Genomic DNA, 17,197 nt, shown 5'->3' with positions numbered 1-17,197 from the left:
TACTATATATTTTAATTTTTTACATGATCAGTAGAATGGTAATTTAAAAATTAGAAAGGCAAGCAAAACAAAGAATTATTTTACAAAATATGTGAGAAATATAAACATAGGAGGGGTTAAGGGAAGTCATGTGCACTGATCAAGATAATCATGATATATAATTAACAACCAAGGAAGATGAATCTGGAAACTCGACAACATTTTAATCCATCATCAATATAATGGGCACTCAATAAATTTGTAATTAACAATACATAATGCATCATGCATGAATCAACTTCAATAAGATGGAATGTACAAGTCTACTTATTACAAGCAAATAAGTTATCATTCAAGGCTACATGAATAAAATTTGAGAGCTAGCTGAGATCAACAGCCTATGGTCTAGACTTTGAAGTGTGCATGAGTATCACTGCTTCTTGGAGTTCAATGCCTTATAGGATAGCTACACCAAGATGTGTCTAAATTGCTACATACTGCATCATTTTTTTCAGCATGCATTAATTCGGAAAATGAGACAGTTAAATGAAATGTGGTCGTCATACATTCATTTTCAAAATGAGATCAACAATGATACACGAAATACATACTTTTTGACAGGATATGTGCAATCCCCTCGTATCATTAAAAACAGTGATTTGAATAGCAAGCCAAAAATGTATTTCCTAGATGAGTGCAAAAACTAAAATCTTGGCACAACCTCACAAAAATGTTCTTAACTAGAGCAAACTCCATTAGCCTACAACATAATTACTGTGGAATTTGCATCTGTTTCATTGATTGTGCACAAAAAGAAAAATTGATCTCCCCTACTTAGGCATGTGCATGACACAGCGCAAGCATTGCCCTTGTCTCATCAGGTCAAATGCTTTGTTAATATCTTCAAACATCAGGTTGTGTGTGATGTACTCATCAATCTTGATTTCCTGAAGTTACAAATTACAATCTCAAAATTATTCACATCAGCATATCCCAGTTGCAAAACACATATATATTGCATTCCTAAGTCGATATATGTAGCTATAACCAGTGACAATTTTGGAAGGCAGGAGAAAAGAAATAAAACAGGTAACACCAGAATATCGCCAACCATACATATACACATGCATATGTGAAGATGATATCAAATGCAACAATTTGGAAACATATTTTATATTCTTATGCTAGCCATTTTTCACAATGACAATGACAGAATCAAGATTGTTTGGTATCTTGAGATAACCTTTTAGTGGAATGAACACTTGCCTCACATATTGCTTAAAATTAAAAGTACTAGTACTGCATGGGACAATAGACAGCATAATAATATGTAGATCATTTACAAATTTAGGTTATGCATACACAATTGTTAATTCAGGGTGTAATTTTAAATCATATACCCTTCCAATCCATTATGTAGAAACCAGGACTCGTGTTAACTGTAATTAACTTGGTACGAATTAAATATTATGGGATAATCAAGTTTTTGCTTACCTTCCGCAGGTACTTGTCAACCAGTGAAGGAAGTTCAGATTTCGGTTTCCATCCACCGAAAAGAGACCCTGTTAGTGTTCTTCCGCTGAGAAACAGTCCATAGTGAGCCGCAATCTCTGGATTCTCTTTGGGCACACCAAGGGTCACAGTCAAACCCCATCCCTAATAAATGTAAGGTTGATTAAAAATATTTTCTATTATCAGAAGTTTTGATGTCAGATGATACAGAATTTACACTGCAGCAAGACTGCAAAGCAGTGGCAATCAATCCAGTATCTCCTACACACTCAAATGCGTAGTCTGCCCCACCGTCAGTCATCTGGTGTATAACCTGAAATCGAGTTCACTTTTATAAATTTGGGAACATAAATTGTGATCATTTTATTAAACCAATTTACTTTCATTCTCGATGTATTGGTGGATTTTGGCTTTTTTGCTGGAGTGTCATCAGTTTACTTTCAGGTTATTCCTCAAAACTCAACCTACCAAACAAGGATCTTGGCCAAGGACTTGTTTGATGATTTCTAAACTTAATTTGTAAGTTGGATATTTTACCATTAAGCTTACCATTAAGCTTTTTGCTAATGGTGTGGCGACATTCGGAAGCAAGCTACTTTTTGATAAAAAGAAAGCATTTATGCACTGGAACTCTAGCACACCAACGGAGTGGTATTGCTTTTTTTTTTAAAAAAAACATGTTTCTCGCTACACCAAATGCATCTTTTGGAATTATTTTATGGTACCATTTTTTCTAATTCGTATATTATTTGCATAGACTTTGAGAACTTAGGCCAGTTGCTGGCAAATCAAAAGATGAGAACAAACCTGCTGAATCGGTTGATCGTAGTCATTTGGATTTAAAAAGTCAGTCACTCCAAAAGCCTTAGCTGTAGTGTCAAGAAAGTTAAATCAACATCTTAAAACATATTCAATGGCATTAAATCATGCACTACCTTAGACATCAATGGATCAACCATTCAGTACCTTTTTCACTCTTCTCAGGATTTATGTCGACACCAATTATGTGAGATGCTCCCCTTAGCTTAGCACCTTGAGCAACCTATCATTGATACAGTAAAACTTCCCAATCTTGATACAAATCCAGACCTTTATTTTTGCTAAAAGATATCAATGATAGTGTAATATGTGCTGATGAAAAGTTCTCACTCACAGAGAGTCCTACAGTTCCCAGACCAAAAATGACAATGGTTGATCCTTTAGAGATGTTGGCAACCTTCCAAGCTGCACCTAGACCTAGTCATGGCGCTCATTCAGATTTTCTCATCTCTATTAATGAAATTTGAAAAGGATGGTTGGAAACAAACATTAATAGAATTATAGAACGATCATATTCTAGATGGGGACACAAATTAGTGATTACTTCACAACCTTAAGACTACGGTGTAAGTGAGTCAAGTTACTCGTGATAGCTCATGAGCAACTCGATCGAAACTCGATACGAGCTCAGTTTGACCGAATACGAATAGCTCGAGTATTTTCTCTAGTCGAATTCGAGTTTCGATTATTTGTAAGGACTAAATATATATTTTTAGAAATATAAAAAATAAGGGAATTTTTGTCAATCCGAGTTCGAGTTCGAAATCAAGCTCATGATCTATATGCTAGAATTCAGACTTTCAAGCTTTTCGAGCTCGAGTAACTCGACACATACACGAGTAGAGCTCGAGCTTGAAATGGATTACTTGGTCGAGCTCGAGTAGACAAATTTTAAATCGAGTCTACTCGAGCTCGACTCGGCTCATTTGCACTTTTATTTAAGACAGTAAATAAATTTCAAGAATGCATTCACGTGTTTCAGGGAAACATGGGGGTACAGAAACAGGGGCACAACTTATGACTGGAAATATCACAAGTAAACTACCAGTGAAAAATTCCAACATGCATATGGAAATACTCAAGCATCCAATTAAAAAAAAACCACAATTTTATAAAAACAAATATTATGAACTAGATTTACTAAATAGAATCGTCTCCAACACCAACAACCACGCATAATAGAAGAAATAAAAAATAAAGATAATGACATCTATGCTCAATATGAAATGATCCTGAAATTCAAGTGAGAAAAGTACCTGCTGCAACTCCACAACTAAGAAGGCATATTTTCTCCAGAGGTGCAATTGAGCTAATCTTGACAGCACATCCAGAGTGCACAACAGTGTATTCACTGAAACTTGAAACAGCACAATAATGATAAATGGGCTTTCCTTTCACTGAGAAGCGTGTTTTCTTGTCACTGTGCATTAGACCTTGACGCTCCAACCCAAGCACTTGGCAAATATTGCTTTTCCCTGAAGCACAGTGTCTGCAACTCATGCATTCTCCAGTAAACAAAGTGAGCACATGGTCACCCTCTTCAAATTCAGTAACCTCATGGCCTACACTCTCTACAACTCTGCAGAAGTTATACTGAAAAGTTTAGCATGTCTTGCATTGTTCTTGGAATTTTGAATGAAAGAAGCGCATTTTGTAAGAGACTTTGCACTTATCTTCCTCCAAGGTAATAATGTAAAGTCCACGTGTGTGCTATCATAAAATCGATTAAAAGACTTTGGAAAGTCTATTTTCAGAAAGTAGCATCCCATATGAACTTCTATATGGCATGATATTGGAGCATCAAATAGCAGGCAGCTAAATTGGTTTTACAAGAAAATAATACTCAAGTTGGATTGATTTCATTAATCCTATTCCGCGGACGACGACAACACTCAAGTCAGACTCAAACGTTCAGATCCCAAAAGGCACCACGGCATAGGCAGAGTACGAAAAATGTCTATGTTAGATTTTAAAAAATAGAAATCTAATACTCTGAAATAAATATAAGAGAATCCAAGTAAAAATTGACCAAGAAATTCAAATAAAAAAGATGCATCAAATGTAAAAGATGTTAGAGAACCAGAAACTAGTTAGCTTATATCGCAGGCAACTGTATTAAGAAATGAACAGGCAAACAGCAATAGACAATTAGAACTCACCCTGAAGCTTCGTGGCCAAATATTCGTGGAAATAGTTGAGGTTGAGCCTGCAAAAACATTAATTAAGTTAAATTTCACGAGATTGTGAGTACGATACGCAGACCGATTACCATGAGCAGCAGGTCATGTATTAACAGTGGAAGTGGAAACAGATGCGATGAATGATTAACCAAATTTTTCTAAGGCATGAAGCAGCAACTAATCACAAGGATCAACGAATGAATTACCTCAGAGATCCAGGCAGTGAGATCGCTGCGACAGAGGGAAGTGGAGACGACTTTAATGCGGATCTCCAAGGGTGCAGGAGGGCTGAGCTGCACTTCCTCAATCACCAATGGCTCTCCGGCGGCCCAAGCCACCGCTGCTTTGCAACTGATCACGCCCCCAGCAACACCTTCTGCCGTCGAAGTGGTTGAGTTCATTATCGGAGCTGTGCTTGACCAACTAACCAACTACTTCCGTTTTTTGCTTTAGTTTTGCTTCTTCAGACTTGGCGGTAGGTAAAGCACGTGATATCACGTGAGGCTGGGCGCGTGGATCTCTCTCGATTTCTCTCTATTTATTTATTTTTTTATTATTATTAATTAAAAATAGAGAGAATATACATAAAAAATAAAAAAATATATTTTCCTATCAATATTAAATTTTTTACTTGACTTAATTCAATTTTCCTCCCTATGAAAAATAAATCTATTTGCATCTTATATTTTAATAAAAAATAATATATTTTTTAGGATTCAAAATATTTGATGCCAGTAATTTCATTCATTTTTTAAAGCTCTAATTTTATTTATCATTATGCTAATTATTTTATTATATTAAATATACAATTCCAAGACTGATATAAATATCTTTCAATTAATTTGAAAGAACTAATTCGAATTCATGTTAAAAAAAAAACTTAAACTTCTAAGTTGTTATCAATGACTTCAAGAAAATATCATATTCATTTACATAAATAGTGTTTTAATATAATTTACTCGTAATTACAATACTTAATTTACTTTAAAAATTCTAAAAATTCATATATTATATCTACAAATTACATAATTATAACAAATTTTTATTAATCAACTCGATTTATCAATTATTATGATCGTGATTCATATTCATAATAATCATTATTTTATTCGTTCGTTGGTGTCAATAAAATATCCAATACCCATTTATTATAACAAATTGGATTTATTTTTTTAGATTTTCCATAGAACTGAAGAGTGAACCTACTAACTATATGGACAATTCTAAGAATCAACAATCACTGCAGAAAACAAAATCCAGTATCATATCAATAGCAATATTTTATAAGAGTTTTGTCTCTAACTTATGGTCGATTATACAAGATGTACAACAGCAAATTTCCAAAATAAGCCTGCCTAAAGGGTGAGGGTAGCCTTACAAGAAGATCTATTGTGTCCAGGTTCCTTGCACCTCGAACAAGTGACCGTCCTTTTATCTGGATCCCATGTTTTAATCTGTTCCTTATTCTGTTGATACTGCGCAGGAGGAAGCACCTGTGCAGAACTTGAATCACCCTCTTCTTTTACCATTTGTGCACCAATGTCAGGAATAGGATTTATGGATTTCGAATATGTCATCCGGTAACTCTCAGCTGTGAAGTGCCTAGAACAATAGTCATACATGATCATCCCGGTACAGTTGCAAACGGCAATAGCATGGCGACAAGGCAGCCCCCTTTGCGTCCATTCTAAGCATGTACATTCCCATTTCTCAATATTGACGACGTGAGTAGAATCATCATGAACCTCAAATATTGTATTGGAGGAGATGAACACTCTCAGGCCACGAGCTCTTAAGGCTGCTTCTTGTAACCTTCTCTCTTTGGATGGTGTCAGTCTCGTTGTCCATGTACTCGACTCTTTTTGACGAGTATTTATCAGTTTAACCATCATGTCCGTCAGTGCTCCTATTTTCTGCATTACTGTTGATTCTCTTACTTCATCGACCAGCTTAGTGTATGGTTCTGCCACATTGTGAATAATATAGTTGTATGGTTCCCCTTTAAATGATAAACTAGTAAATTGCTCTGCCTCACTCTGCATAACCCAATCATAAGCATTCAAAGAAATCTGTTTGATCTCCTCAGTGAACTTCTTGAAACTGCTGGATCTAAGTGCACGTGCTGCATCCAAAAATTTTCCAGGTAAAACACCTCTTCCTTCTCCATGAAATGGACCCTTCAAGTTCCTCTTGAAACTTTCTAGAAGATGATACATGGAATAACCATGGTGAGCATTCTCATACACCGCATGCACTAACTTATTTAGTCCCTTTTCCCTCTCCGAGACAAAAGTTATGGGTGGGGATGTTGAGACCGCAGATTTCAGTTGCTCCAGAAACAAAAGCCAGTTGTTATCATTATCTTCAGCAACTATGGCCAGTGCAACTAGAAAGAATCCATCATCTGCATCAACTGCAGTGGCTGTCAACAAACTTTCTTGGTACTTGGATTTCAAAGATGTGGAATTGAGAAAAATAATGGGACGACAAAAATTCAGAAAGCTCTGTGTACAGGAATAAAAAGAAACAAAAAGGCATTGCAGTTGTTTCTCATCATTAGTCACCAGCTTGACAGAACTACCAGGATTTGTCTCCACCAACTTTTCACAGAACCAAGGCAACCGATTATATGACTCTTTATACGAACCCTGAAGTTGCTCCCGTGCGTCCTCCATCCCACGCCTTACTTGTGTATACTTCAGTTCAATTCCTAAGTCCTGTGAAATGCTTTTAGCAATATCATTTGGTTTGTGATGTGGGGAATCTCGTAACTTGTCCTTTATAACACTTACCAACAAATTCTTTGCCGGATGAGCATTTTTCCAAGACTCTCTTCCACAATTATGTAAATTGTTGAACTTTTTTATCCTAAATGTCTGAGAAGCAGGAACCCAAGATGCATGTACAGTCCAAGAACAGCCTTCATCAACACACATGCCACTTGCACGATTAGTGTCGTTCTTTTTTAGCTTATAAACAAAGCGGTGAGCTACAGCATACTTTTGCAGTGCCTCCCGGAACTCTTTCACACTTTTGAAATCCTGACCCACGCCAGTTATGCAATCTTTCCATGAGGCAACTAATTTTTCAGGTAAATCATCATCACATAAAGCAACAGCAGCTAGACCGTCACCATCAGTTCCATGAATAGCATCTCCTTGGCCTTTCATCTTGTCATTGACAGTTAAAGTACGACGATCTTTGATATTTTTCTTCAGCTGTCTTTGTCCCCTATCAGTATCGCTAACTGCAACAATAGTTGGACCATGGACACCAATCATCCATGAGGCAGTGCGCCGCCGTTTCTTTACAGTATCTGCTGGACTGCTATCCATTTCAAAACCAGCTGAACTCTGGGCACCATCAACTGCAGCAACTAAACGTGACTTGTAATCAGAATCATTGTCAGCTTCATTTTCAGAAGACAGGGGTGAGACTGGACATGATTGACAGTGGTTTGAGCTGTCTACGCTTTTTTCAGCAATTGCTGCAGAATTGATCGGGACATCAACTAGTTGGTTAGCATCCTCAGGTACACTGTTCTTATGGGAATCCAAAGGACCATCATGGACAACTGTATTAGCAGCAACTAAGGGTGTAGAAACATGATTTAGTGTTTCAGCCAGCTTCATACCAATATCCCTGTGGATATCATTCAAACAGTAATACGCAAACAAATTAAAAAATAACTACACAAAACAAGTTCCACAGAGTCCATGAATTGAAAGTAAAGACTAAAAAATGCTGAGAATAAAAAAAATGGTAAAAAATCAACAAAAATAAATTTTCAACTCGCGTGGTTTGATAGTAACACTTGGAAATCATAGGGCAAACGTCAGAATGCTATGTTTGAACTTTGAAGAATATGAAAATGAGATGTACTGCAATCACTTGCCTGCTAGAGTGCGCTTTTATCACAGTGGGGTCAAATCCTTCTTTTCCATCAACAAAAATATCAGCGGTAACTGAATTCACATGAAAGCCAATCATTCTCTTTAGGTCTTTTTCATTTCTCAATGTGATGAGATTTCTCTTGTTTCCTGGGAGGAAATACTTGATAGAAATTGTTGTATGATCTAAATTAGACATTTCAGCTAGCTTTAATTTGAGATCATCAAACAAAGTTCCATGGCTGATATTTACAGCATTTGCTTCTCCCCCTTCATATGACAAGTTGCCATCACCATTAGTTATTAACTCACCACCAGACTGACATATCAGTATAAGCTTTCCCTTTGCCATGATGTATATCCTGAAAAAACCAAAGAGTACAGCCTCGTCCGTTGTTGAAAACACAACCCTGCATGAAAAATTCGATGTTACGTATTAGTTCAAAATTCTTCGCGTGTAGCAGGCCCTGCCGCCAACAGAAAACAAGGAACTGAATAAAAAATAACTCTCTTTCGTGCTTTCTTTGTTTAGGGGCATAGAGAAAGTGTAAATTAAAAGTTGGGGAAAGTATAATAGTAGCAACACTATGAGGAAAAGTAGGTTTCTCATCAACTTGAAAGTGAACCGTGTTTAAAATTTCTTACAGATTATGGCAAGTAAAAGTAGTATACTATGATTCTGAATAGTGTGGCATGTATCTGCAGTGAAGAACGAGCAGAAGTGGTGACAATAACGCCAATGAACAAAATGAAATAACAAATAAACTACATTTCTGGCCCCTAAGCTGATCATGAGAACTTGCACAATCATTCCACAGGAAAGAATTGCGCAAATCAAATGTATCCCTGGGATGGTAATTTTTAAAGTAAAGAAATTTAGGTAGCTCATGCAATCACAATGCCTTTGACATAACAGCAAAGTTGAAATGGCAAAAATATTTCAGTTATTTTAGTATTACTTTATGTTTGAAGGAGGGGGGAGATTGTGTGAGAGAACCCCATAGCCAAGATCAACAACCAACTAAATCAAATACTAAATGCTGTGACATTTTTATTTTAATCTGTTTTTAGTATTATATTTTCCATTAAGTTTGTTGTGTAGTTCCAACGTCTAGACATCAGCAATTGACTAGGGTGTTTGTTTGTTTGTTCATTTTTACCAAGGTATTTATTGCCTTAATGAGTTGTTTCTTGCTTTTCTACTTATACTAAGTTATGTAAACACAATGGGAATCAGAAAAAAAAATCAATAGATATTTTAGAATTTTCCTTTCCATTTGCAATCTTCTTCTTGGGTCATTAGAATTGGTGCTGAAGCAGGATCTTGGCAACTAGTCGTGATGGAGGAATTAGAGGGTGGAACAAACTAAGGGTTGGAAGATAGAGTCAGGTGCTGAAAGAATTGGTATGACAAACAAGTAATAAGCTTACAAGAATTATCCAGCACGCCACTAATACGAATGTGGAATTTGAGCAATACAAAAATGAAGAACAAATAGTTGATGACATATTTCAGAAAACACAGATTTTTGTTCATCGTTGCATGATGTTCTGAGTAATTTGTGTATGTTACATGTCAGGTGGTTAGTTGTCGGTTCAAGGAGTTAATGTTCTGGTAAATCTCCTAGGCATGGCCAGTGTATTTGTACCCCTAATTTTTATCTTAATGATATAACCGTTTCAAATAAAAAAAATATCTTTTTATTGGAAAAAATATGAAAAAGGAAATCAGTAGATTTTGTGAGTGAATGTTGTTCTTGTCAGTAAAACAAGCCTAAAAATGCTGATTTTCCTGGCATTTTGCATCCATTACCATTACCTAAGAAAATATGGTTTCAAATCTCTATGGATTTTGTCAAGGGGTTATTTAGGTCGCATGGTAAGGAAGTTATTATGGTTGTTGTGGATAGATTAAGCAAATGTGCTCATTCTTTTTCCATTGACACACCCTCATACAGCCAAGATGTCTCTAAATTGTTCTTTGACAATATCTAAAAGTTACATGACTAGCCAATATCCATTTTAGAGTGATACAGCCAGCTCTTGCTTTTAAAATCAGTTTGGTAGCAACTTTTCACTAATTTGGGTTTGATCAATCCATCATACCATCCCAAAATTGAAGGTCCGACTTAAATATCAAATAAATGCTTGGAACAGTACTTGAGATCTATGTGCACTGACAAGCCAAGAGACAGAGACTAGATGGTTGCCACAAGCTAAATAGTGGTATAATATTTTGTTGCATTTCTTTTCTAAGGTCACATCAGTTGAAGTTCTCTATGGTTAGCATCCACCTATCTACTCAGCTAATTGTTAGAAAAACATTCGTGGGATCAGTAGATCGGGTCTTGAATGAAAGAAATACAACAGCGTGTCTTCTCAATTGTGAGAAGCTCGAAATGGAATGAAGATGTGTGCTGACAAAACCTAGACTAATGTAGACTTTGAAATTGGTGAATGTATGTGGACCTATCTCAAGTTAAAGCCTTTTAAACAAACTTTTGTAGCCTAATCCTCCAATAGGTAGTTTTCTCTTTGATTTTATGGTCCCTACTAATTCTAAAACTCATCCCGACGTTCATGTTTATTGCTCTAAATGGAAGTTGCTTGGTTGCTCCCATCTGATGTTCAACAATCACACTTTCCTTTGATCCAAGAATATCAAAGAATTTCGGTTGTTGATAGTCAGGTGGAGAAAAAGAACAATAAACCAGTTGTTCAGTGGCTCAATCACTAGTCTAATATATTTACCAAAGACGCCACCTGGGAAGATGCTTTCAAAATTGAGTAAAGGTTTCCGTAATTTCAGCCTTGATCATAACTGTTTTAAGTTAAGGGGAATGCCATGCCACATTAATTTTATCTTAGTCTACTTTTAGTATCGTCCTCATTCAAAAGTTACCATTATTTTTGTTGCTACTTCCAAAAACTTCATTTTGTTGTGTATTTCATATTTTAGATATCAACTATTGGCAATCTTATTTAACACAGTCCTGCAATGATTTCTTTTTTTTAGATTTACACAAAGTTCTGTAATCAGAATGGGCATCACAGACAAAACAAATACAACATAAATTTCAAAATTTCCATTTTCTATGGTGCAATCTTCTCCTCAAGTCATTAGTTTAAGTTCAATCATATCACTCAAAGCAACATCATGGCCATTTTAAATTCTACTTCTTGATATTAAAAGCCAAACAGATTACTATTTGCATCATGAAAATGCGCTGGGCAATAGCATACAAACATGAAATGCAGGCAGGCAAAGCCTGCGGATCACCCGTATCAATCAGCGGAACAAGCAAAAAAATAAATAAAGGGAAAATTGAATTGGGAATTTAGAATTTACCTGATTATGTGTACAGAGTGATGAGTGGAGGTTTGGGGAAGGGGCGATGGAGTGAAAAACCCTAAAAATTGTGGGCTGATTTGGAATTTGCTGCCAGGTTGCGGCGAAAGAAAGATTGGGGTACCATTATTCCTAATTACAGAAAGTTGAAGGGTTGAAGTCAGAATTATGTATATTATTTGGGTATTTTAGTAATTTCATTGAATTGTCTCTCTAAGGATGTCAATAGTACTGGACGGGGACAGGTCCGTGGAATCAAATCCTCGTAACAGTCATATTTCTGTTTCAAAAATATAAATGATATATAACAAGAGTAGGTCCGTCTCGAACCAAAAATTATTATTATCTATTATTATTATCGGAAATATTAATATTGACATTTATATTAATATTAATAACAATATTATTATTAATATTTTAATATTGTTATTATTATTTTGTGGTGGGTTCGAGGATGAGGATAATATTTTCATATTTGTCCTGAACTATTTCGCAGATTTTAAAAAATCATCGAACCCGAACTTCAACCCGAAAAAATCTAGGATCGCCGTCTCAATTTCGGGTTTTCCTCACGAGACCCCAAATCTGTGAAAAAAATTGTCATCCATGTGTCTCTTGTCAAATTTTCTCACTTGTTCTAATTTCAGTAAATTTGATTTTGGAATTAATAATATATTAAATCTTTGAGTATTGGCCAAATCCGACTAAAAATAATATAATTGATCAATTTATGTTTCAAAATTTTACATATAAGGCAATTTAGAATTGGTAAATTTTACGTGAGACTGTCTTACATATCTATATTCGTAAAATAGATAGATTGGCTTGGTTTATATAGAAAAGTAATATTTTTTGCATAAAAAATAATATTTTTCTTAAATTGAATTGAATTTAATATTTGTATCGAAAAATTGACTTGTGAGACGGTATATAGAGGTTTTTGTGATTTACAATTAATTTATTGGGTTGGCTTAATAGATTTTTGAACATAAATAATTAAAATATCTTGAGTAGATATCTTGTGAGACGGTTTCACAATTTTAATCTTTGTCAATCCTACCGATATTCACAATAAAAAGTAATACTCTTACCATAAAAAGTAATATTGTTTTATGGATGACCCAAATAAGATATCTGTCTCACAAAATACGACCCGTGAGACCGTCTCACACATGTTTTTGCCAAATATCTTATATAATTACATAGTTTAGAAAAATCGATAAATCTATATAATGATTTTTAAGAAGAGGGGTTGAAACTAAAATAATAAAATATTTTTCTTAAAACAGAATTTTCAACCAATTTACATAATAAAATAAAACAAATTATTAAATCATTAAATTTAAATAGATTAATTTATTGGAATTTTTGCACCACCATAATTCATACTATATACAACTAACGAAAGTGCTTGTGTAATGAACTCGATGACTACTGGCTTCTTACAATGGATAAAAAGTTTTCATTTGTTCTAAAGAGTTTTAAGAAACTTGTTTGAAACTATTGGATCATGTGAGTCATTTATTTTTTTATAAAAAAATTTCATTTTTAATTTTAAAAATTCAATAACAATTAATTGATCATCTTATTATGATGAATTTCACACTTTAAAAAAACGATGAGATCAATCAAATGCGCGCGCGAGCTCGATTAATTTTTTTTAGTGATGTAAGGCAAATACGAGGTATGCAGACGTTCGATTTCTCTTATAGCGATATATTTGAGGGTTTTGGGTCTGAATATATGCACAACAATTTATTCATATTTTAGTTAAAAGAATAAATACATAAATTATATTTGGTTTAAAAGACGAAAAAAATATAGAGATATTTAAGGAATTTGACATTTGTGTGTCTCATGTGTTGTATTTTTCGTACTTAATTATTATAGAGGTAAGTATTCAGGGTCGTTTCTATTAAGAGGTCTGAAAGTCATTGACTCAGACCCATTTTTTTAGGCGACCATAATTTTAAAAAAAAAAACCCTTTTAAAAAAACCCTATTATATAGTAGTGCAAATTGACTCGATATTAAATTTATTAATTTCCGCTACATCTTGAGTGCGAAAAAACGGTATTTCAACAGTGATATCAGAGCCTAGGTTCTCGTCTATATGATTTGTATTGTTTATTGTTTGAATCGTGTTGAAACGTTTGTTTCTAATCGCTTAAGAAATTCTAGAAATAAGTTGTCGTAAAAATCAGATTTTGAAAAAAATCTGAGTGTGGTTGCCTTGAACAGTTATGGTTAGCGCATGAATCATTTTCGGGCAGGGCAATACACTTCCTCACCCGAGGAAAAGGTTGCCTGCCGCAGCTACCCGTGGACCTCGGACAGGGGCGGCGCATGAGCAGCCTTAGTCCACGAACTTGAATTATTTGGTCACGAGTGCGATTTTATAATTTTATAAAAAGTTTAGATTAAACTGATATTTTGTGAAAAAATGACAAATTCATCCTTGAAATTAATTTTAATAAAATTATAGATTTTTCTTATAAAATAAATAATTACAATGTAAATTTTAATTATATATAGTAAAAAAATGTTTTTACAAGAAATTTAATTATTAACAAAATAATTGGAATATTAAATAAAATTATTTATTTTGTATTATGATGGTTAGTAAAAAATTTGTAAGATATATGATTTAGTGATAATATATGATATTATGTTTTTTATTTATATAATATGAGACATTATGTATTGCCCAAAAACTTGTATTCGTAGATCGTATGCATAATTTAATGATTAATTAATTTAAATGATTTAAATGGATTGAATGATGCATTCAACATGTTTAATTTAGCTTAAATATTTATACGTTTATTTTCTTTGGATTTAAATGTATTTCTCGAGTTTAAGATTTTTAGGCAAATATTTGATGTTTGGTTGGGGATAGGAGACTGGAGACGACTAAGGTGCAAAAATCAAATGTTATTTTTTTTATTTTAAGCCAAGAAATATTTGTTTTAAATGATTTAATAATTTTATCATTGTAAAGTCAAATTTAAATTATTAAGTGATTTAAAATATTATTAAGCGTGATATTATCAAATTTCCATAAATATGAGATTTTATTCTTGAGCGTGATTTTTAATATTTTATAAAATTATTCTAAGACTTAACAAATTTGTTTAGTTAGTATTTAATTAATTTGAAATTTTTTAAAAATATAAAAATAAAATCACACAAAACACACACACGTGTGAACACACACCAAAGCACACACAAAAAACATGAACGCTGGGATTTGGCTCCGAGTAGCCTCCTCCACTTCTCCACATCTACCTACAATATTTTGGTGAATTTTCACAAATTTTTGGCAAATAAAACGCATAGCAATTGTTCTTCGTTCATCCTCTACGTTCTCTCGCGCCGGTATGCGTTTATTCGAGTGTTTAAATGCAAAGACGTGTTCTAAACCTTTCTTGACGTATCTATCTTGTTATATACTGTTGTTTGATGATATTTATGCATGAAAAACGATTATGTACATGAAATATTTGAATCAAAACATGAATTTGTATGGTGCAATTTTCCTGCACAAGAGCCTTCAAGTTTTCACGAGTTTTGATGCGTAAGCTTCGCATGGATCATCCGGGCTGTTGCTGCTGTATATGGGTATGTATTAGGATGTGTTTAGATGTTATTTATCAGTCCTTGAAGGGTCATAAGTGGTCTGGTCGCGCGAAAAAAAGGTGGAGCGCAAGTTGCCGCCGTGTGCACGTGGGGGGCTGTTTTCGGTATTCGGCTGGTTGGGGCAGGTTTTGGCTGGACTAGGGCTCGTGGCTAGGGTATGTACTGTGTCTTATGGTGTTAAGGTAGGTCTGGTCTTGGTCGTTTATAGGCTGGTCGGGTATGAAAGTTGCTTGTGACAAAAAAGGACAGCACACGAGCGAAGCGCACGCAAGGGCATGTCACGGCCGGTTGCTCCATGACGTCCACATGCGACCTGAGTTGGTAAGGACCATATCAGTGGCTTGGTTAGGGTATATGGTCATGGTATAGGGCGGCTTGGTTAAGGGCTGGTTCGAGCCATGGTAAGTTTGGAGCCATATAGAACTCGAACATGTAAAAAAGATGCCGAATAGAGCCTAGTGTTGCTTGTCTTGTTTTGGGATGGTTTCGGGCTGTTCCAGAGGTGATTCTAAGGTTATGGACAGTTTTTTAGATTGCTGGTCAAGGTTGAGTCGAGTCCCGTTCATGGGGGTAGGTCGCAAGTCGTTTTATTTTAATTCAGGAGTTGTATGAGTAAAGATGCAAGTTTATGTGTCGTTTTGAGTTGTAAGTTTTAAGTTGGGGCAGCATACCGGGGGTCGATCCAATGAGATCCACGGCGTTAGTAAATAAATATAACGTGCAAAAACATTATTTTTTAGGTATGTATAGTCAAGAAGCCAGAGAACGTGTCCGGAAACTTTCCAACTTATCTTATAATTATCTTATTATTGGTAGTGGATATCCAGTTCAAGGACTGTGGTGATCCTTGCCAGCCAAGCGCTCTGGTGTCAGTTTGATCAAACGAATTATGTTATGGTTCTACATTTCAATGAGCAGAATTATACGCAAAATGTTTAAGTTTATGTTATGTCAAGTGAAGCAAGTTTTATGAAGAATGTTTATACATGAAAGTCACTTCATATTTATTTATGCTTATGTAATTTACGTATCAAGTATGTTTAAATTGCATGAATTTTTATTATGTGATATTCTTTATTCACGGTTTATGCATGCGAAGTCTTTAGACTCAGTAGACTTGATTGACGCATATGACGTTGTTGAGGAGGCTAGAGGTGATGATCGGTGAGGAAGGTCGGACCATAGGCAGTGCACGTCCAATGGACTTGCAGTTTATGAGTTTTATGTATGTTAAAACTAATTTAGTACTCTGATTTATTTTATAGCATTTTTTGTTGGGAAACAAATTACTTCTTTGGGTGTTCTAAAATATTTTATGGATGTCGATATAGATCATTTTTACGCCTCAAAATCATCCGTATTTGAATTGTTTATTAGTCTTTATTCGAATTTTTAGGTTTAATTATTGAAAGAAAACTTGATTCCCAACCAATTCCGAACCCTGAACCAGAGATCATTGCCAAACGAACATTCCCGGAAGAGATCATTTCTAAACAAAACATCTCTCTTGTACATATGAACATCATAGAATCTATATCAACAAAATGTGGTAAATGCTTCCAGCCCACTCATCACTTAATTAACCGGTTGTTTGGGACTTGAATATCAACATTCTACAATGGGTGACTGAAGAGACACTCCCCACAGGGTGTACAAAGAGATATAACTCGCATACCAAAAGAGAAGGTTACGTCGAGGATGAAGGGGCGAGTAAATGAAGCCTCCCCATCAGTACTATAATATGGTAGATCATAGTGCATATGTTCATAACTTGCACATCTACAGAAGTTCGATTTACACTTTCAGTACTTGAATATATATTTGCCATGC

The 17,197-nt window shown here is 34.8% G+C and overlaps 2 protein-coding genes across 2 annotated transcripts; both read right to left on the bottom strand.

Annotated features, from left to right (window-relative positions):
- Positions 1–521: 521 nt before the first annotated feature.
- LOC142521033 (alcohol dehydrogenase-like 6) lies at positions 522–4,958 on the bottom strand. Its single transcript, XM_075624216.1, has 9 exons — positions 4,697–4,958; positions 4,470–4,516; positions 3,567–3,889; positions 2,645–2,727; positions 2,458–2,533; positions 2,299–2,360; positions 1,709–1,804; positions 1,474–1,635; positions 522–926 (listed from the first exon to the last, which is right to left on the bottom strand). Exons 1-9 carry the CDS (start codon positions 4,889–4,891, stop codon positions 810–812), a joined length of 1,161 nt encoding a protein of 386 aa, XP_075480331.1. The 5' UTR covers positions 4,892–4,958; the 3' UTR covers positions 522–809.
- A 773-nt stretch (positions 4,959–5,731) lies between these two features.
- On the bottom strand, positions 5,732–11,879 carry LOC142520496 (uncharacterized). The gene is made up of 3 exons (XM_075623487.1): positions 11,730–11,879; positions 8,386–8,790; positions 5,732–8,132 (listed from the first exon to the last, which is right to left on the bottom strand). The coding sequence occupies exons 2-3, from the start codon at positions 8,730–8,732 to the stop codon at positions 5,846–5,848; spliced, it is 2,634 nt and encodes an 877-aa protein (XP_075479602.1). The 5' UTR covers positions 8,733–8,790; positions 11,730–11,879; the 3' UTR covers positions 5,732–5,845.
- Between the last annotated feature and the right edge of the window lie 5,318 nt (positions 11,880–17,197).

Source organism: Primulina tabacum, chromosome 12 (genome assembly GCF_025594145.1).
Source record: "Primulina tabacum isolate GXHZ01 chromosome 12, ASM2559414v2, whole genome shotgun sequence".
Classification (NCBI taxonomy): Eukaryota; Viridiplantae; Streptophyta; class Magnoliopsida; order Lamiales; family Gesneriaceae; genus Primulina; species Primulina tabacum.
Note: the sequence above shows the minus strand (reverse complement) of the source record. Positions and strands in the feature narration are given on the sequence as shown.

Excerpts from the sequence above, each read along its gene's own strand:
- LOC142520496 (XM_075623487.1), bottom strand. The coding sequence starts at position 8,732 with ATGGCAAAGGGAAAGCTTATACTGATATGTCAGTCTGGTGGTGAGTTA. Across the intron at positions 8,133-8,385 it reads ATAAAAGCGCACTCTAGCAG|GGATATTGGTATGAAGCTGG; the intron begins GCAAGTGATTGC and ends TGATATCCACAG.
- LOC142521033 (XM_075624216.1), bottom strand. The coding sequence starts at position 4,891 with ATGAACTCAACCACTTCGACGGCAGAAGGTGTTGCTGGGGGCGTGATC. Across the intron at positions 4,517-4,696 it reads TCACTGCCTGGATCTCTGAG|GCTCAACCTCAACTATTTCC; the intron begins GTAATTCATTCG and ends ATGTTTTTGCAG. Across the intron at positions 2,534-2,644 it reads TGGGAACTGTAGGACTCTCT|GTTGCTCAAGGTGCTAAGCT; the intron begins GTGAGTGAGAAC and ends TATCAATGATAG.